The 22,860-nt window shown below is 37.8% G+C and overlaps 1 protein-coding gene across 1 annotated transcript in view; it reads left to right on the forward strand.

Annotated features, from left to right (window-relative positions):
* The window catches only part of LOC137020428 (collagen alpha-1(XXIII) chain-like), a 39,738-nt gene extending 17,237 nt beyond the window's left edge, over nt 1–22,501 (forward strand). The window contains exon 3 of the mRNA XM_067385980.1: nt 22,325–22,501. Coding sequence (XP_067242081.1) covers nt 22,325–22,329 — 5 coding nt within the window. The 3' untranslated portion in view covers nt 22,330–22,501. The remainder of the gene's footprint in view (nt 1–22,324) is intronic.
* Nucleotides 22,502–22,860: the final 359 nt, after the last annotated feature.

Genomic DNA, 22,860 nt, shown 5'->3' on the forward strand with positions numbered 1-22,860 from the left:
GTTTTTAAAGACAATCCATTGTTGTTTCTTATTTATTTACACACTTGTGCCGTCGAACTGTTGTATAAACGCAATATCACAATTATAGCAGTGTGATATGGCTCTATATCAGCACAGCTGTGATTACCTATGGCTAAATCACAGCCGTGCTGATATAGAGCAATAACGCACAGCTACTCATGTGTTATTGCTTATTTAAACACTGGGATAGGTTCCAGCATCCCTGCGACTCTACATACAGTATACAAGTGGTTTGGAAAATGCATGGATTTATTTATATGTTATGTTATGTTATGTTATGTTATGTTATGTTATGTTATGTTATGTTATGTTATGTTATGTTATGTTTATTTCAGACTACATTAAGGCAAGGTAAATTCTTAAGGCAAATTTATTTTTCTATAAGGGCAAGGAATGGAATATATAATAAATATTTGAAGGTTTACATGATTTTGTTATTCATTTATTATAATTAACATTTATATTTGTAAAACTGTGTTAAATTATAAATTAATATCTTTGGTATATCAGGCACTGAGGTCAGAATAGTTGGCAAGGTACAGTATAGTGGTTGGAAAATGCGGTTACTGCTACAATGTCCCTTACGATAGAAGTTAAATTGAAAATTTATTGAATGGGACTCTTAGCAAAGCCAACACAGCAAAATCAAAACCTAAAGTGTGTTTACATTATGTTCCAGATCATTGAAGCACTGGAAAGCAGTAAATTTCAGTGTAGACAGACGTAGGATTTGCATTCAGTCCAGGAGTCTGATAGTCTGATATCATAAACCGGTGTGGTCTGTGTGCATATGTGTATCATTGTGTGTGTGTGTGTGTGTGTGTGTGTGTGTGTGTGTGTGTGTGTGTGTGTGTGTGTGTGTGTGTGTGTGTGTGTGTGTGTGCATGTGCGTGTGTGTGCGTGATCCATGGTCCTGCTCCCCTGAGTCCGAGTGTGTGCTGGCATCATCAGTCGAGGCCCCCTGCTTGCAGCAGATTTCCTGCGGGCATCAAGGTGCATTCCGCTCACTTCTGCTCAGAGGGAGCTCGCTCACTTCTTATGTTAACAGCTCTGGGCAGACGTCCAAAAACAACAGTTTTTATTGAATTTGAAAGAAGAAAAAAATCCCCTTTTGGACTATTTTTGTTCCTCAGGCTGTTGCCTTAACGGTAGTTGAAATTGTAGTAGCAGTTTTCTAAAGGTTGTGTGTCACCTTTTAGAGTCTAAGACTAATTAAGTGCTCGAAAGTCTTAGCAGAAGAGGATGTTGCCTCCCGCTCAGAGGCAAATCTCAGTCTTTAACTCCTTCAAATATTTAAGTTTGATTTATGCTGCATTCAGAAAGCATTCACCCCTCCATATGATATTTCTCACTTTGCTGTGCTCAAATGATAAGCCTACCATTAATTTGCACAATATAAACCAAAAATGAATGAGAATGCTCACTCTTGCCAAGTTTTGCTCTGCCTTTTTAGTACTTTAGTATTTTATCAACTCATATTTGTCATTTATGTTCACAATAGCATGATGCATTTCTTTTCTCCTCCAGGCATAAAACAATTTTTTTTATGCCTGGAGGAGCATAAAAAAATCAAGTTTTTGCTTGATTTTTCACAATGACAGAATTAGATACTCTTGGGCATGTACAAATATATTATTAATCAGTAAAAAATAGCAGTCATATATCAGACTATATATATATATATATATATGAGCAATATCAAACTTTTAGCCATGTGAGAAGGCTTTATATCAACACGGCTGCGATTCGGTGGCCAAGTAATGTAATCACAGCGTGCTGATATACAGCCATATAGCACAGCTACGAGTGTGATATTGAGTTTATACAACAGTTCGATGGCATGAGTGTGCAAATAAATAAGAAGTAACAACAAAGTGTCTGTAAAACCCTCTTTTGTGCAGAACTACTTTCTTCCATGAGAGAGAGAGCTCAACTGTGTGAGCATTAGTTACCTGTGTCTGATATAACATTAATTCTTCAGATCGATGTCCATGATATTATATCCATTATAAAAATCTGTTTGAATGTCCGCTGAGGAAAGCGATCTTTGTATTTGTCCTTTTTACAGTTAAGTGAATTTTCAATAACAGCCCTAAAACAACGTCCTTTGTTTACTTCCATTTAAAAGTCCCCCGAAGCACTGGCCGAGATTAAGCTGTTCTCGGTGGGTACACGAGCACTGAACAGCCGCTGACGTCCTGGAGTTTGCATCTCAGAAAGCGTCTAAACACATTGTAAAATAGGCTCTATCATTAAATATGAGTCACATAGTTCAGGTCTAAACAACTACATTCTCACCTGAAAAACTTGTAGACACAGTATAAATGTGATCTGTTCAATTTTGCCTGTTATTAAGCATTAGATGCATGAATTGGTGGTTGTGACCCAGAATTGAGATAGAAAAACAGCCTGCTTGACATCAACCTTTTATTTGGTACGGAAGCACAGGCTTAGCTCTTGTGTTTTTTGGAGAGACACAGGATCTCTCCAGTCAGCATAAAACTACACAGACTCATAAAACATGGCTTTTTTGACTTTGTCAGTAATTATAGTTATCTTAACAGTATAACATGCAAAGTACAGATTTTATTTCACCTGCTCTATGGAGCGAATCAGGCAAGTGTTTACCTAGAACAAGTCAGATCCAAATCTGATATAATCAAGCTTCTCACTAACAGAATATGATCTTCAGTGACGGAGCAGGTTAGAATCTGTGCACCTTCGAATTTAAAGATCGTTGTTACTAGATGTTAATCTCAGTGATCTGGTCTCTGGATTTTAAACATGCCCTATGTGAAAAGGTTAAAAGAAAAGGTAATTTGTTGTCATAGGAAAGAAGAATCTTCATGCTTAATCCTCCAGTTTTTCAAGCATGCATGGTTCAAAATAATGAAGAAATCAGTCCTCTTCTGACTAAACGCTTGGCATCAGCGCAGCTTTTAAGCTAATAAGGACTAAAACAGATGGCTCAGTATGAAAAGACGCACGTAGATGACTTACCTCTCTCTTTTATGTCCACATCAGGCACTTATTCCGTAAATCGTCCTTGGAGTCATGCTTATGTCATTTCCTCTGAAGTTCTGAATCGCCTTTTCATATGAAACCAGAACTCATTAGATCAGTGACGTACATATCTGCGTTATTATTGAGAGGCATTAAAAAGGATTAGGTCACATGAAGGTAGCAATTTTTAGTTATTAATTTAAAGGCATGTCAGTCTAATATGAGGATAATTTGACTTTTACTACTAGCAAATGTATTTTACATTATTCTTAAATTTGCTTTCATCTACAGTACATGTGTATTTTGTTAAAAGGACACAATTTTTGACCAGAATAAAAAATTTTAATTGAGGTGTTATGGAATATTATTTACAGCGTGATTTCTTCTCTGAATACCAAGAATATGGTATAAGCATTTTCCTTTGCCCCTCAATTTTTCTGCTGTATTACTTGTGCCAGTAATTGGAGATTTCCATTCCAGAATCATATTGACGAAAAGTGACAGGTTTAATGTTGCGCTCGTTTTTAGGCTGGAGATAACCACAAAAGACTGCTGCTAATTTAGTAAAACAATATCTGTTTCAGGCTATAGAAACTCACATTGACCTCTGACCTCTCACCCCCTCCTCAGTCAATGCTGATTACTTATAATCCCTGTGAAGTATTTACTTGAATGGACATTGGAGCCTTTTGATTGTCACCTCGACACTAATCCAACAGTTTTTTAAAGATCCTGTTTTGTACTTTTTTCGATTACATGTACTTTATTTGCCCTACTGTGTTGTGTTTCTGAACAGTCACCTCTGTTTCCGTGTTCACAGTGTCCAGCCCCCATCTAGCCCCCCACCCCATCCACGTAAAGCACTTAGGAACTAATTAGGCCCATTAAACGGATAGGCAGCATTTCCTTTCCTTTGTTTACCCTGTCAAGTTTGAGAGCTTTGTCACCTTCTTTTTTTCTATTGTTGTTTACCTAAATCAGCCATTTTCTCAATCCCTCTCCTCGTCTGTGCTTTGCTTTCATCCCCCCTCACCACGTTTTTTTCCTCCATCTTTTGCAAGCACATAGTAAAGAATATTTCTAACCTTAAGTCAAAACGAGAACAGAATCATAAAAGAAAAACTTTTGGGCTCAATTCATGCGATTTGCTACAAAGCTACGGTTTTCTGGAAGGTCTTTGATGTTTTAATCAGCATACCCTTAGGACATTGCCATTTTATAGGCAGCAGTAAGCAATAAAATGACCTACATTTTTTTTTATGTGTAACACAACTAATTAGTCATAACATTTCAGGCATTTTTAATAAAGTTCAAACACATTTATAGACTCTGTGAAACAAAAGCGTGCACATTTTTAAAATATTTTTAATTATTTTATTTTTTTTATACATTGTTTTATTACTTTAAAATATAATTAGCATTTTTGTCTTTTAAAAAATCTTTTTATCTGACTTTTATTTATAAGCATTTGTATATTTTTATTTTGACTATATGGTACCAAAACTCTTTAGTCATACTACTTCATTTTGTTGGGTGACTCAATATGTAAAGTAGACATCAATTTTAAACCTTTAGGCCAGATATTCTAAGCAAGTACGCAGACATGCTTGCTTGGCCAACACATTCTTGAATTCCGTACCAAACCTCAGCACTCAATGGTGCGATAGAGTTACTTTCAAATGTCTGTGCCATTAAACCGGATGTGTCATTATTCGGGTTGCTAACTATAAACATGTTTATGCAAGGTTCTCTTGTTGCTTCCCAATGACAGTTATTGACCTTATGCCCCATGTGGCAACAGTGAGAATACAACTCACGCTTGACGTATAAATTGCTTTGACCCATTTCAGAAGGCTACAATGTGTGAAATCGAGCTGCCACTTTTAGAAATGTGTGTGTTCATGTACGTTTCACGTGTAAGAGATGATGAGAGTATTTATCTCTGTTTTCCTGAATGTATCCAAACAAGCAAAAAACATTCTCAGAGTCAATTTTCTTCTTGGAAGAAGAGCTGTGGGATTCCTGAGCTCCTGCTTTCTTGGATTACCAAATTCATTGAATTGTAAAGTAGCAAGTAATTTAGCCTTGGTGGGAGGTTCATTGGTTATATGGAACTACGAGATTTTTTTTTATTATTCAAGTATGAATTCAAATACTCCCACTTTTGTCTTGGAAAGACTTTAGAAAATTCCACTGATGAGTATGAAGGACACAAAAATGAGGTATATGTGTTTAACAGGGAGACTGGACGCTGAATTAGCTTCCACTCTAATGTCAAAAAGCTCAAGACCTCTGGTTGACTTCCTGGTCAGGGAGATGGGGAAAAAGGCGAAGAAAGCATTGAGGAAAAGAAAGAGGGAGAGACTGAGGGGAAAAAAGTTGCCTCAGATATTTTGGGATACAATTACCTTCAATCAAAGCATTGAGAGACCTGAGACTGCCACGTGAAGTGATTTGTCCATCCAACATGGATGCTTGTGAATGTGTCTGTTTGAGAATCAACACACCAATTAACAGTTGAACTGCCAGTGAAGCAAAACAGATGCAAGCTCAGCGGAGGGTTGAAATGCAGCCAGAGTGTGATCATTTCAGACCCCTGTTGTTTCTCCATCTCACTGTGCAAATGACTGACACTTATCAATTCCAATAGCCCAGACAGGGACTGAGTTCACAAGCTTTGGAATCAGACGAGCCTCCTGTGCTGTCAACACGCTTTAGTCTTCCCAGAAATCTGCCCGTTTACTCATTTTATAAGACCCTTGGATCTTGCCAACCGGCATGAATTTTAAGAGACTCTGTGGGAAATTACGTAAAATACTCAAGAAGGAAAATACGACTATGGCCAAATTGTACAGAAGTTTGCTTTGCTGAAATAAGGGAAAATCTATTTGTTAATGCTATCCAGTTAGGTATGCAATTTGTCAAAGGGCATTTTCTCAGACTCGTTTACGAAATATTTACTTTAGACAAATGAGCTTTTCAACTTCTTAAACCACCAACAGATCAGTTGCCCTGGAACTGAGCACCTTAAAGGTGCTTTAAATTTATGTTGTTTATGTTTCACAGGATCTTTTCCTAAACAACTAGCATGATAGTGGTGTCTATACTGCCACCTATAGGCATGGAGACAACATTGCACGAAAGAAAAGTTTTTCAGATACAGCTATTATTATTGAATTATGCAATTCACAGGCATATTTTTCACCCATTATTTATTTATTCTACACCTTCAAGTGTTATTTGATCTCAACATGACGATCAGACCCCCTATATGTGGAAGAAAAAACTGAAGTAATTTTAGTGCCCCTTGTGGCAACACTGAGAATACAGCTCACGCTTGACATATAAGTTGCTCTGACCCATTTCAGAAGGCTACAGTGTATAAAATCCAGCTGCCACTGCTAGAAATGTGTGTATTCATGTATGTGGAAAAAAACTGAAGTAGTTTTTCTATGCCACTAACATGACTGAGCCTTCATCTCATGTGAGTAAAGTAATTTAAACTTTGAAAATTAGAAGTGTTTTTACTACAGTATGTAAACTTGTCCAGGTGACACAACCCTGGGGTTTGTCAAAAACAGTTCATAATTCACCCTTCTGGCAGTTAATTTGGTGGCCTTGGTATCTAATTGATTTTATGGTTATGGTAAGAGCTGTTTAGACTGAGAGGAATCTGGTTGTGTTTACTCCAGATTTATCTCCAGCTTGATTGTGTTCTGTACCTGAGGTCAAAAGTCAGCTTTGAGGTCAGCTATAGCTCTTCATCAAGCCACTGATGTTAAGGCATATCTGATGATGCCCTATGGACCCTAGGGAATGATTTTCCCAGCTGTGAAACAGGAGTGCGAGTGCCCACTTAGTTTGTGTGTTGGGGGAACCAATCAAACATGTAGAGGCCAGAGAAACAGGGAGGGTGTAATCATCTACAACTCCTTAGCCATCCTACCTTCCCCCAGCAGAGCCTCAATTGGTTTGCTCATCTTGCTGTGAAGTATCTGTTTGATGTCCTCAAGATAAACAGGGTTATTTACAGTGCCGCGGGCTTTTACTGAGGGGCCCCTTTCTGGGTTGTCAAGCAGAGGTGTGTGTGTAAACGTGGGACAGTGTCAGAACCTTGTTCTCAATTCCCGTGGTCAGAGTAGACTAGTCACATATACACGTGATCCATCAGCACTGACCTCAACTTGCCCTGTTGACCACAAGATGCTTTGTAGACTACATTTTCTTTTCATTTATAGAATAATGAAAGGGCGGTGTAATGACTGGATAGTATTTAGTATGGTCTCCCCTTTAATCAGGATGCTCAGCAAATTAGAGCAAACCTCAAATAAGCACTGTAACACAACCACACACTATGACAGTAAAGTGTAGTCTGACTACAAAGTACTACGGACAGTTACGGTTTTCAGAGAGTATACAAATATTTATATAAATCATAGACACCTGTGTCAAGGTTTTTGAGCTTTTTGCCTGGTCTTTGACACCTTTTTTTTTTTTTTGTCCAACATGATGCTAGTGATAGAGATTTTTCGACCAAAATGTGGTTCTGTTCTGGATAAACAGACCAAACTGGCAGGTATTGAAAGTGGAACCATTGATTGCAGAGACCACAATAGGGGACAGATAATGTCCTCACAAAGTACAGTGTAATTGTACAACTTAGCCTAACTGTAATTCAAAAAGAAATCCCAAAACTAAATGGTATAAATTTTACAGTGCTTTTAGAGTCCAAAATCCAATAAGATCATGTTGCTGTATTGTTTGTGGTATGTTAGGTAAATCCGTTATGTCATCATTTGGCTCCCTAAACTAAGACAGGGGCCTGCTGGCTGAAACTGTGAGTGCTTGCAGATAAAATCAAGCATGTTTGCAGGCTCCAAACCTATATTTACTGTACCCCAGCCCGACCAATGCCGCAGGGGAAGAGAAGAGGACTTAAGCTTGGTCTTTCACAGTCACAGATGAGCTAGTGTGGGGATTGTGTTATCAACTAACCAAAGTGCACTATAGTAATCCAGGATTAGAGCACAAAGTGACTGTGTGCATGTGTGTTGCGGCTTTCTTTTTATGTGCCAACCCTCTAGATCCCCATGTTTGCCTTCTATCAGTTACAGCTCTTACTGTGGCAGGAACCTGGTAATTGATCTTAATCCAGAACTGAAGGTAAAGACGGAAAATCGAAACGAAGTCCGCTCAAATCTCGTTCTGACAAGAAATTTCTTTGTAATTTGAATTCAAAACAATTTGGACTGATTTTGAATAAATGAAAAAAGAAAAAGAACTCTGGAGGAAATATTACCACTCTGCTCACATGCTCTGCTGTGGATACAGATCATGAAAAATATGTAAAATACGTATTGATTGTGTTGATATGTTTTGTACTATGATAACATTAAAGGGGTGGTTGATTAATTTGCAAAAAAGATTAACATGACAGCACACGCTAGTCAATGAGCTGAATCAACACCACAGCAACTACATAGATTTATCCACTAACCATTCAGAAACGTCCCGTTGCATTCTAAAAGTTGTAATGTAACATCAGTGTTCGACTCTGGTTTGAACATTGTAAGGCTGAACTCCGTTACTGTCAATCATCATTTTGGCTGTGTGAGATTCTCCAGCTTTGTTGTTGTTGAGCAACCTTCTGGAAAGCGGCCGGGATCAGCAGCACATTTGTATTTAAAGGGACACACACAAAAATGGCAAGTTTTTCCTCACACCCAAATAGGGGCAAATTTGACATGCAATAATAAATGATCTGTGGGGTATTTTGAGCTGAAACTTCACAGACACATTCTGGGGCCACCAGAGACTTATATTACAACTTATAAAAGGGGTATTATAGGTCCCCTTTAAAAGTGGTTTCTGCACTAGTGGCACCAAATGGAAATGGTGGATGGCAATTCTTTCCTTTGTTAATCTTGTAACCCTGGTACAGGATGAGTTGATTTTTGTCGCTCACCAGTCGCCGTATTAAACATGACAAATCATCAGTGTCTCATTGCAACTTCTCAATGCTCTGTTCTTGGAAGGCAGAGAAGCAACTCAGCATCTTTGTCTTTTAGCACCTGATGCTATAATTTCGACAGACTGTCGAAAATGTTTGGCTATGGTTCAGGGGTATATGTGACATGGGAATGGAATGGACACAAGAGACTTGAGAGATACACAAACACCTGCAGTTTTACTTCATGTCAATGTCTACTGTTGCTAATGACCATGTTTTTTTCTATTCTGATGGATGGAGTGATCTTCATGGACTTAAATGAATAGTTCCTCCCAAATTCAGTGTTGATTAATGTTCCAAGCTGCTGTACTGATATTTTCTTAGAGCACTATATAATTATATTAAAGAAACATTACACTTTTGCCGTAAGTTGAGTTTCAGAGATACAAAAAAACAAAACAAAAAATAGAATATAAGCAAAATAGAAGCAAATTTTGGTGTCAATAACTTTGATTGAGTGAATAATAAATTTATGTTTTTTTTTCTGTTTTGTTTTGTTTTAATTTTTTTGGAATGTAGCCATTTCTGATCACTTTGAATTGTAAATATTCTACAAAAAAATCAATTTCGTGTTCCACAGAAGAACGAAAGGCATATGGTTTCGGAACAACAACCGTTTTGAATTTCATTTGGAGTCCTTTAAACTTGTAAAGCCTGACATTTAAAATAATAGTCCAAAAAATATATTATTTTGGTAACACTTTACAATAAGTTTCATTACCTTTAGTTAAAAACATGGTTACAATTAGTCAACGTGACTACAGTGGTTCAATCTTAATGTTATGAAGCGACGAGAATACTTTTTGTGGGCAAAAAAACACAGAAATAATGACTTTATTCAACAATATGAACCATTGTCATACATAGTGAACTCAGTGCATGCTTCCTTGTTTATGTCCGAATGCCGGCTCCTTATTATACAGAATTCACAGCAAAAAGATGCATGTACCACAACCTGAAGGTGTACAGTTTTAGAATTATACTAAAAGGCCTTTTACTTGCTAATAAGCATAAACTTTCAATCAGATGACAAAAGGCATGTAATAGATGGTATATAACAGATTAATTTAAAGGTCTTATCAAAACCGATACAGTAGGCTTTATAGAGTTAAACATCAAAGCACTCACATTTACCCCTTCTGCTAAAATGATGATGTCAACACACATTTGCCTTCTCCGTCAGTCTGCTGTGTTTATAGTCAAGTGACTTCCGAGAGTCTGCCCGCTCACATGAACCCTTACTCCTGAAGACTAAACATTGCTGTCTTTGTTAGAAGTTGGAGAATTTGCAGTCATGGCTGACACCTCCACCTCTCTCTGTCTCTGTGTGATTAGTGGTGTGTGTTAAGAAGGATTTCCCCACGTGTGAGGCCCAGACGATGGATTGGGGAGGCCTCCGCTGAGAGCCAGCGGAGGGCCCGTGCGCTTGAGCAGAATATATTGGTGTCCCATATAACCTGCATTGTGCATGTGAGGTGCTGTAGGTAGAGGGTGCAGAGCAGCCGGTCAGCACTTCTGGTATTTGGTTCAGAGTTCTGCATGGCTGATCAGAGGGACTGAGAAAAAGAATAGGCCACGATGTGAACAGGGGCCCACATTGTTCTGTGCATAACAGGCCAACAGCAGATGGTGGATGAGCCAATATGGCTTACATACACCCACACATTGACATGAGTATGCTGGACGTCACATTGAATATATTGTCTGTCATGCTGCCTGCAGGAATCCAGAATCTGCAATTGAGCAAGACTTGCCGGGAGCCTTTCACAGTTAGATGTTTTTATTGGATTACGAGGTTCACACTACGCACTTTGAGTGCTTTGAAGTTTCATTTTTCCTGGAGTTCATTTACTAGGGCTTAAAATAGAGCCATTCATACTCAGGATGTTGTATTTGAATAAAATGTCAATTCCCATCTGTTCCTTAGTGATGGATTTAAAGGGATAATTCATAAAAAAAAAAAAGAAAATTCTGTCATTATTCACACTCATGTCGCTCCAAACCTCTAAGATTTTCTTCTGTGAAGCACAAAAGGAACGTTCACACCACTCTTTTCCAAACAATGAAAGTAAATTGGGAATTTAGCTCTAGAAAAGCACCATGAAAGTAGTCCATTTAACTTTTGTGTAAATGTTACAAATCTTTCAAAGACATATGTTAGTTTTGTGTGTTGGTTTAACTTAGAATTTGATGTTGAGACTAGACATGCAAGAACCAATGACATTTGAGTCTTTGACGTCAAACCTGGTGCGACATGTTTTGATATGTCATATTTGAATGAATACAAAGTTTTATGGGCTACTTTTAAGGGTACTTTTAAATTAGGTTTGTTTTTTTGTTTTGTTTTTTTGTACCAAATTAGATATTGGCTGATATTTTTAAATTTGGTAATGGTTGATATTGGATATTTAATTGTGCATGCTCATTTTTTTCCGTATTTTACATTTAGGTTAACTCTGATTTTAACGCTCACTTAATCTTAATCTTATCTTAAAACAAATAATTTATAATAGAAATTTAATATAGTGTCATAATGATTGAAAATTTAATTTATCATTCTTACACTAAAAAATGCTGGGTTAAAAACAACTTTTCAAGTTGGGTTGAAAATGGACAAACCCAGCAATTGGATTGTTGTAACCCAGCAGTTGGGTTAAATGTTTACCCAACCTGCTGGGTAGTTTTATTTAACTCCACTATTGTATAAAGATGACTGTATTGCTTGCTTAAAATTAATCCCAATGAACATTTATTAACTTTAATGAATAATAATGAATGCAATTAATATTCAAATACGTTTAATGAATAATAATGAATGAATGTTCACCTTTTGATATTGTTGCCTCTAGTATAATTATGCATCTGATTTTTAATTTCCAACCTATTTTGAGTTAATTTTTAAACAATAGTTGGGTTGCCCAGCACAAACATTTAACCCAACTGTTGGGATGAAACAACCCACCCGCTGGATTTTACGTTTTCAGTCCAACTTGGGTTGTTTTTAACCCAGCATTTTTTAGGGTAACATGAAAATCCCTACATGGTTTGGGAGCAATATGAGGGTAAGTAAATAATGATAGAATTTATATTTTTGAATGAACTATTACTTAAATTTATTGCTAACACTGATCTCCTTCGGTAGCATTTTATCTAATATATACCACGGTCTGAACAAATATACCCAAATATGAATCTAAGAGAACTGATGTGTTGTTATGTTACGATCTTTCAGGTACAAACTCTGCAGGACAACATCTGGAAACAGCCAGTGCATATATCACACATTGCGTGGTCAAGAATACAGGCACAATTTAGCCATTAGGATGGTGGCGAGGCAGCAGGTTACATGTTTTCTGCGAAGAGCTTTCTGACTTCCTCCGCTGGTGAAATGCCTGGAGGGCAAACATATAGTGGGCCCCCTCGCAAGCTGGCCTATTCCTCTCCACCCAATGTGAGAGCCTCCATATGCTTACCTCTGAGAGGCTCTAGACAAACAAGGCCTGTTCCCTGTTTATTTATGTTGTGTAATGTTTTTTTGAATGTGTGTATACAGATTGTGTATGTAGAAGAGGTCACAGAGTTTTTCTCTCTGTGATATAGACACTCAAAGCCTCTTAAGCGATACATTTTGTGTTATAAGGATAGATTAGTTGAGTTAAAAAGGCCTGGCTGCTAACAAAAGGTTACACAAAAAAAGGAACATTGTGTGAAGCAGATTTTTGGAAATGGATGACTTGGATGTTGTGAAGTTGGATGGGATCATTTTGATTCTTTTAACAATTTTCATTTAATAATTTAGCTTTTTGGTATAACAATTTCCTCCCCAAAATTTGAGAATTTTGTTGCACTTGTGGTTTTCAAAATAACGGGACAACAAAAACTGCTTATAAATCTCCCATTATGCTATGTTATTGCCAAATATTGGATTCAATCTTTTTGTCAACTTGTTTTCTTTCAATTAGCGTAGGTTTTGTATTTCTTTTTGAGGCTGATTGATCATAGTCCTCATTGATCTGAGCTCATGCATCTACATTTTTTTGATTTATAAGCAATTTTAAAAGCCGGTCATTTTTGACCCAGAACACCAAATCAGGTAAAGGATTTTCAACACAGATGCAAATGCAACCTTATTGTACAGTGTTACCCAAATTAAAATTTAATGTAGCCTTATAAAGACCAGAATATGCCTCTACTGTGATTATCATGTTTCTAATTTAATACATTTCTTAAAGTAAAAAATATCAGGCTGATACAAGATAAAAAGATCCCTGCAGACCCTCATTACTGTGCCAAGTTCAGAAAGTCTCTTAAAACATCAGGCAGTTTGATCTTTTTAGATTAGTTCAGGTTGTAATGTGGTGCAGTTCTTCCCAAAACTTAATGAGATTTTAGCCTTTAAATAAAAAACGGTTTGAAAATAATGATTCACTGGGAGCATGAACTGTAACACACTGAATTTGATTGGCTTTTTTGGAATGTTGAATTTCATTCCATCATCTTTACATCCACAATACATTGTATGGTTCCTGCAGTAGCGGTTGGCACTGGCACCCGCTCCAGGTCTGGTGGAGAGAGGACGTCCTGGCCAGTTGTGCAGGCAGGGATGGTTTATGCCTTCGGTGAGACAGCGTGTTTGGTTAGCACGCAGTGGTGTAGGGTGATCGCTTGGCCAGCTAAGCAGTGAACAGCATCTGGACATTGCCGGAGCTTCCAGTGGATCTGATGAGCAGATGGACAGAAGGCAGTCTAGAAAGAACAGCACTGATCCTAGACAGGCAAAGAGAGGAAGATAAACTAGTGGGGGGAAAAAAGAAAAAGATGGGGTTCATAGGGTTGAGGTGTGTTTGTGTGTGTTGTTGGAACGCGTTCTGGGAAATGGCAGTGTGTGTGTTCTTGCAGCATGTGACAGGAACTGAGCTGAATCAAGCCTCTCCAAAGCACAGTAGATCTCAGACTAAGTACTTCCCCTGCTTGAGATCTCCATGGCAATGTAACATATGTAAATCAAATAAACAGACATGCATACACACATGAGTTCTCATATCATGCTCGCGCAAAAATACAATATTCATCATTTTAATTGGATTTGATGCATAAAATCTGAAAAGAGTAGTTCAAGCAAAAAAGATTCTGTCATCATTTACTCTCCTCATGTTGTTCCAAACATGGATCACTTTTTCCGCATGCAATTACAACAAATGCATCTGAAATGTTTTGGGCTTTACAAAGGACATTAAAGCATTTCAAAATTATCATGTAAGTATTCCAAAAGTAGTCTGAAAATGGTAGTTTACACCACACACACTGTAGCCATAACTATAAAGTTTTAATAATCTTTCTAATTCCTTAAGGAAATACGATAACAACACAGAGGAACAATATCAATGGAATAACTTTCAGAACGAGTTTTTCCAGATGAATGATGAAAACACCAACTTTAAAGAGTGTGACATGGACATAATTCCAGTATACGCTTGTAATAAACAGATTACAGTTACTGTATTAGTTATCTTTATAGCTATCATTCTTGATGTGAATGGGACTAAAGACTCATGCACTGTGTTTCATGTTTTTCTAATGCTTTGTGTGAGAAACAGAATTTATATTGACATTCACTGAAAATCTTGCTCTCCTCATTGAGTCACTGGGGTCACATCATATATTCAAGAGTATATTAACTTTTTCAAAAATTCACCTTGTGCTTGTGTTCCATGAAGGAGAAAATCACAACATGAAAGTGAGTAAATGATGACCAAATTTTAATTTTTCAATAAACCAAGAAGGATTTTAATGGAGGTGGGTCTTCTTGTGCTTTTGGACAATCCAAATTGCTGTGTTCCCACACATCCTCACATCCTTAAAATGAATTTCCAGCGTCCATCAAATGCTCTGTCACAGCTTTCTCTAGTATGCCAGTGACCAGAAACTCACATGTAGGTAATGCAGAGCAGCCTTTCCAACTGTTATCCATGCAAATATATCTACCACAGTAAAATTTGTATAGCTAATGCTGCCTTCACATGCTATTGGAATTATCGTAAAGTTTCCTAATCAGAAATTGGACATGAATGCCCTCTCAAGTTGTATTATCTACTGGGAAACTCTGAGATAACTGGGATTTTTGCCTTTAAAAAGATTTCCCCAAGAAATAGACAAGAATAAACCCTGGTGTCCTCCATGTTTTCTATTATTTCTGACAGCAAAGCACTCGAAAGTGACGAGCTCGTAAGCATAACTTCAGAAGTGGGAAATATGACATTTAGTATGGGGAATAATTCTCACTTTTAACTAGTTGCTTATTAGCTTGCTGTTTATTAGTACTTATAAAGCACATATTAATGCCTTATTCTGCATGATCATATTCGACATCCCTTAATCCTATCCCATACCTAAACGTAAATACTACAACAACTACCTTACTAACTATTATTAAGCCGTAAACTAAGAGTTTACTGTTAATAGTGAATATGTGTTCCCCATACTAAGTGTTATGGAATTGTCTGATAGCATGTGAAGTCAGCGTTAATCTTCCATTAACACATTAATTCATTAGTTCATTTGGAGTGTTCACACTGAAAATTTTGTATGCAGTTCTTGCAGTCTACCCTAAAACTGCCTAAATTAGTGAGTAATCATGCAAGCCCTGTTTTCTCACATATTCTGAAGTCTGGATGAAAGTTTGTGATGTTTGTTATCAAACAGATTGTGACTGCAGCCATGGATGCTGGTTTTGTGCCACTGAATATTATTTTGAGGCTTAATAGAGAAGGGTGTTGAAAAGTTCTCTGTGTCCCCGTCAACAGGCCATAACTTCGCTGTAAAGGTCCAAGCACACCGCAGCAACAATTTACAGGCACATTACACATACCTCATGTTTGATTGTTTGGGTTTTTGCTTCAGTTTAGTCTCACTTCAGTTTCATTCCCAAATGTAAATCCTAGATAAATGGGAGTTACAACACCACACTTACCAGCTTTGGGTTTGGGGAACAGAGGAATGTCGGTATTTCAGTCACTCCTGACTCATTGGATGCTGCTCCGTGTTTGTGGCGGTGCCTGTTTCTCTCATTTGAGTTAGAAACATATAACGGAAACGCAATCTTTTTTCCTTTTATTCCGATTTATTCTTTGTTCAGGCATGTAATCCTTCACCAAGACTAGGTTTATTTTGATATCATGTTTGGTTTATAGATTTGTACATATTGCTGATTGGGGAACAAACCTGAGGTTGCTATAAGAGATGAAGTGGTGTACAGTTGCCTCAATTCTTTATAGATTTATACATCTGCTTAATGTTCTATTTTTTGTATTACTTTAAAATACACATACATTCCCAATTTGGAAAGTACTCCACTTCCTTTGTGGCACACATGGAATTCAGATCAGGGGGGAAACAAAACGTAAATCGGGGGAACTAAGCTTATCACACACACACACAAAAAACTTTTACCATGGAAAGATTATTATTAAGATTATTATTTTATTTCCCCAGTTCTGGGAAAGCATTATTTTATTAGTTTTGCAGATATAATTACTCTTCCCATTAGATAAAAACTGAGTTACTGACTTTTTGTTGAACTATCACCAATTTAAAAAATGCAACATTCACTTGTCTCATAACTTTTTTCTTCAAAAAAGTCATTTTTTTACGTTCAAATGGTGGTAACTGATTTTCTTTGTAATTGCATGTCTGTAAAGTAATAAAAAGAACTTGGAAATGTTGTAATTAGGTATTTTAATGACATTTTTCCCAGTAAGTTTCCAGTGATTATGTTTTTACCAGTGGGAAAATGGGACTTCTAGTTATATCTGAGTTGCCAAATTGGCTGACAGAAGATACTCAAGTATATGGTTAGCTATTTCAATTTCAGGGCTTTATTTCAAAAATAAAAAGGACATGCTTATAGTTCTTAAAGTCTCCTTTTGTTTTGTTTTGTGATATGTTAACTACTTTATTATTTGTTTGATACCATGAAAAGAAATTCATTGTTTGTATGGTTTAGCTTTTTTTTTTTTCTTTTTTTTTCTATGGTCTTTAATATCCATAAAACCTTTCCAATTGCACAAAAGGTTCTTTATAATGGGAAAAAAAAGTTCTCTAGATCATTAAAATGTTCCTCACACTAAGAAAAAGTGGTTATTTTAAGAACTGTTAAGAACTGAAAGGTTCTTTGCCAAAATGGTTCACTGTGAAACCCTTTTTAACCTTTATTTTTAAGAGTGTACTTCCATATTTTGTTTCCAACTTGAATCCATGGCAAGTCTAAATAACAACCAACCAGTTCATACGTTTTCCATTTGCACTTGAACGCAGCATAATTCCATTTCCTCATTACCACCATGGGTGTGTATGAAAGGTGCTCCCTGATTTGTCTGTATGTCCCTGATTTTTGCCTTATTTCAGATATGGTAGAAATATAAAGATCTCTCCTGCCTAGTAACCTTACATTAGCCCTATTAGAAAAGCCAGTGCATGGGTATTTTAACATGTTTTTAGCTGTGTAATGTTTATTTCAACAGTTCTGCTTTTGTAATCAGCCGACAGGCTGCATTTATTTGATGGCCACTTTTGACACACCAGCCACGGTGTGTGTTGAGAGCCGCTGGCCAAACGCCAGCCCTGTAACACATATGGTAAAGACATTGAGCTGCTCCCTGTTTATTTCAGCAATGCCACTGAAATCTCCTTGTCAGGCTTCTGTTTTAATAACTCTTGGCATGGCATGCCTTTTTACCCTCAGTAACCCAATATCGGCAGACGCCGGCTCTCTGAGCTCTCATCGCACTTCATTTTTTCGCTCTTGGCCGCAGCGTGAATGTGAGCGGTAAAACCCTCAGCGAGGAGGTCCTATGGGAGTTTGGCAGTCTGCAGTTTTTCGCTTAACCGATGTGACAAAGCTCAATAACGGATTTGTCTGCCTAGAGTCTCGGGAGAAAACTGACGCCACGTTGGGGAAACCTCCCCTTTTTAAGTCAGTTTTTAAATTTCTTTTTAAGAATGTGTGGTAAGTAGCAAAGCTATACAGATTGATCGGTATTTATGAAAGGAAATTGTGCTGTCCTTCTGCAATCATGATGTCAACATTAATAAATGTGTTGTTTCTTCGTTGTGATGAATTGTGTTTTTTCCCTTTCAAGCGAGTGTACTTTACTGCAAGGTCAGATCTTTTTTCAAAACAGACACACCAGTCTTGCCCTTTTAACACCATTTTCGTATAGTTGTTGCATTCAAAGCTCCCAAAGGTCAAAGGTCTGCTCGCAATCATATACATCGCAATTATTGTCAAGGAAAAAGCATAAAACATCCCTTAAGTTTCCTCTAAAGTGTCAGATTTTCTGTTCACCAGTAGTAAAGGTGTTGGTTTAACCCTACCCTGATGGCCATTTGTCTTGCACAAGTAACGTGTTTGTTGCTTTGGAGGATATGGACAGGGTCATGCAGAGAGTTCCTCGGAGGCAGGGGCTCAAATGTAAAAAAGAGGCATCTATCATTATAATTCCTATAAATAAGGGGCCATTTCGTGTCACCATTTTGAATGTTCTTTACCAGCCTACATTTCAAATAATAGGGCTTAGATGGCAATTTAAATTAATTGAACCAACTCTGATAGTTTCCTCAAACTGTAAATCAGTATGCAGTACATAAATAAGAGTAAACTGGACACTACTTAGCCTTAACGTGACTTCTTTTACTGCATGGTTTTGTGGAGTGCTTTGTAGTCAATTCACTTCCGATGTTTAAGCAGTGCTATTCAATTGTTAAATGAGACAAACCATAGATCCAGATTACTCCACCAACACAAAATTAAGTAAAACTTTTTGAATATTTTAACCCCCTTCCAAAGTTATAGCCGTTTTATTGTTTTATTAAGTGTTTTGCTTTGCTTGGCCATATACAAACAAATCAGTTGTAGCTGGCTGCATAAAACAATTTTAAGACCAGTCAAACTCTACGCCAACCGGTTGCATCTGCAGGGAACTAAATGATCACAAAAACAACAGGCAGTTATCCTAATATGGCAAGCACTCATTTATCTGTATTGCAGAAAACCATGTCATGTCACCTAATTAATATTCATGAGTTAAGCTGTAGGGTGAGGTAGTGATACCGATTTCAGACTTCATCTTGATTAAACGAGATCTTCTTTTGAACAATCTTTTACTCTGTGCCAGTGTTGTCCTTGCAATATTTTTTGATTCCAGTTTGTTGTCAATCATTTCGCATTTTGAGTTATTTTTAGCTGTGCTGAATAAGCCCAGACGAGACTTCCTCCACTGTTACTACCCACACAACCTGTCTTGCGATACTCTTCCTGCTTATTGGGCAAAGATCCAAATTCACACTGGATATTTTCACACCATAAAGGCTGTTTGATGCTTTCTCACGGTTACAGTGAGCATCTGACACTCTGCAAACAGCTCTGAGGTTACTGGGTACATTCAGCATTCTCCTGGTTAGTTCACGGTCAAGATTGATCATAATTTCAAAGAATTGCTTAATAAAGTTGCATATGTGAAAGTTTAAAGTGTGAACACCTTTTTTCTTTAGACACATTTCTTCACATATTCTTCTAGACTGACTCTAACACATGTGCACACACACACACACGCACACTCATTCTTTTCATTTCATAGCACTTTTGCTACTGAAGTATAATGACTTAAGCATCTGCGAAGGCCAGCAGGTGTTAATGCAATTCTCTCTTTATAATCTGCATTTTATTTGTCGTAGATAAGATGACCTCAGGGCCAGTAACAGAGGATTTTTCCAATGGGTGGGGATAAAAAAGTGGAATTCAGTCACTCTCAATGGCCCTATTGAGATTCCTGACGCTTCAAATCCATCCTGTTTCTGCTAATGAAGTCAAATGCTTGTACTCCTGGCTTTGCCTCAGTGATTCTTAGAACAGGACCCAACAAAGGTTCAGAGCAAATAAAAGCCAACCATATCTGCTTAAGTGAAATGTCAGTGGATCTCAATTCAGACCGGCAAATTGGCCAATTAAAGAGGAAATAAGGCAAACTCTATTTAAACCAAATGCCCCTTGCACTTCCTGACCACACTTTTACTGTACATCATAGCTCAAAGAACATCTGCCCTTGATAAATCATCCAACACTACTGCTTTGTTTCTTTTAATCTGGTAATTAAACTAATGAGTGTGATGTTGTAGTATCATTTATATACATTTACAGCTTAACCAAAATGGAGGACTAAGAGTGTATTAATTTAAAAATAAAAATAAATATGTACTTTTCAAAAGGACAAAAAAAGGCTGTGCTCGAAATCTTAAAAATGCTGCCTTTGGAGGATGCATTTCAAGGTAGAAAGGCATCAAGGCACATCCAATGTTAGCTTCACTTCCTGTCTCCAGGGGTGCACAATACTGTTCCTGGAGATCTACCTTCCTGCAAAGTTCAGCTCCAACCCTGATCAAACACAAATGAACCAGCTAATGAGATCTTCAGGAGTACGTGTCAATTACAGACAGGTGTGTTTGATCAGGATTGGATATGAACACCCTGGCCTAAATGTACGTTTTTGACTAATGTTTTCCACTTTTGATGTCATTTCTAGCGAGAAATTAGAATTGTAATAAATATTTGCTTAGTTATCACCAAAGCTCTCTCTGTTTTGTTGTTGGTCAATAAACTGCTATGCTTTCGCAGAAGTCTGCAATCAGTTTAGTTAGGTATCTTTGTGTGGGAACACTGCCTGCAAAGTCATTGCCTGATAGGGGAGCGAAGCAACAAGTTAGCTTTCATTCGCAGCCCAAGCCTTCTTTGGTTATTCAGCTTAAGTGAAAGTGACATGTGAAGGCCAAGTATGGTAAACCATACTCTGAATTTGTTCTCAGCATTTAACCCATTCAAGTGGGTGCACACACATTAGGAATCTCTTTTGAAAAATACAGCATTTGCTGGTTAGGTATGTTTAGAAGCATGGCAGCTGGTTTGAGCTGGTTTAAGCTGGTCCTTAGATGGTCCTTAGCTGGTCATAAGCTGGTTGAAGCTGGTCAAGTGCTGGTCCTAAGATGGTCCTAAACAACTAGCTCCAGCTTAGGACCAGCTTAAACTAGCTCATGACCAACTAAGGCTCATGACCAACCAGCATAAACCAGCTGCCATGTTTCAAAACATACCTAACCAACATATGCTGTTTTTTTCAAAGGAGATAGTAGTGAACACACACACACACACACTGCAAACCGTGGACACACACGGAGCAGTGGGCAGCCATTTTGCTATGGCGATTTGGGGTCAGGTACCATACTCAAGGGCACTTTCCTGCCTATATTGAGAATCAAACCTGCAACCTTTGGGTTACCAGTCTGACTCTTTAACCATTAGGCCACAACTGCCTCACTATGCTGACCAGCTCAAACCAGCATAAACCAGCCAGGAAATTCATGCTGATCTACTCTGGTCTTTTCAGCAGACTAGTCAATGGTAATGCCACTGTTGGGTGTTTCTCAGATTTCTAATCATGAATGAATTTCTTTGGGGCCAAATTTCAGTCGATAACTATCTAAATCACCCATTTAGATGGAAAAACAGCCAAAGAAAATTCACTGAAAGATTTATATGGCACACTCCAATTCTCCACTTCACCACCCAGTACAATTGGAATAGGAAACCTTTTTTCTACCCAGAACGAAAGAGACGATGTATATTGATGTATATTTTTTCCTCCTGGGAGCAATTTGGGAGAATAATGGTGAAGTCAGGGTAATAGTGGTTTTTCTGGCATCATCACAAAAGAGTCTTTGTAGTGATCTCCTGTAAGCGACTCGCCGTAATTATTTAATCCCGGTCGTAATGGCTCACTTTTTTTCTGTTCTGAGGATTGTTGGGGAAAATATTTCTCCACCTATCCACAACTTGGCATGAGAATGAATAAGAACTCTGCACCAATTCAGATTTTCTGGGAATGCTACAATTGGCCAGAAGTATGATAGAGAGGGTGAGGTGCACATTGACTTGGCTTAGAACTGTGTGCCCTTAAGAAAGCTTGCAAGGTTATTTTCCCAGCCTTCTAATGTTGTATGTCTCCTTTCTTATTTTTACAAGCAAAATACTCTGTTGCTTTTGAGCCTATTGTATGCAGGTCAAATGTTTTTTATTGACCGGTAGGTGCAAGTGTAGTAAAGTGTTTGCCAAACTCTTTCAGCAGAGAACTGGCTGGTGTGCTTCTGAATCCTGAATCATGGTATGAGGTTAGTACAGCAGGGGCCAAGAGCAAGAATGAAAAATGACTTGTGCTGTGATCCTTTTTCAAACTGTGACTGCAGTTTAACGAGGCAACAAAGCGGCAAGGGATCGTCGTGAATGGGCCAACTGTCATCAGTGGGCAGACGGGAGCAGACGCACTGCCGTTCGGCTCCTGTAACCGGGCCTACGCTCTCTTTGGAGTGGGAGCTGTTCAACGAGACGTCAGTCATCTGGATTGCACCAGGTTCAGCATGGGTTGGAGTGCGTGATGGACTGTATGCTTCTCTAGGCTTGAAACTTTTGTGGACCTATTGGAACTTGATAGGGCCTTTGTTTAAGGTTTATTGGTTCCCTTAGGATACTGGAGGTGCATGGAGCACCACATCGCTTTTTCAAAGAAGTCAACTAATCTTCTTGGCCTTCTGGAATTGCCACATAACCGTATTTTTATTTGGAGACCAAGAGAACTTACATTTGACAAGGTTATATATAACAGTTGTGAAAAGTCATGAAATGCGTGCAGTGATTTTTCCAGATTTCAAAAGGTGTGGGGAAGGCTTAGTTCAACTTAGTAGAACAAAAGTGCAAGAGTTCATTCCTTTTAATCTGACCGTCA

This window comes from Chanodichthys erythropterus, chromosome 5, assembly GCF_024489055.1.
Source record: "Chanodichthys erythropterus isolate Z2021 chromosome 5, ASM2448905v1, whole genome shotgun sequence".
In the NCBI taxonomy this organism is placed as follows: Eukaryota; Metazoa; Chordata; class Actinopteri; order Cypriniformes; family Xenocyprididae; genus Chanodichthys; species Chanodichthys erythropterus.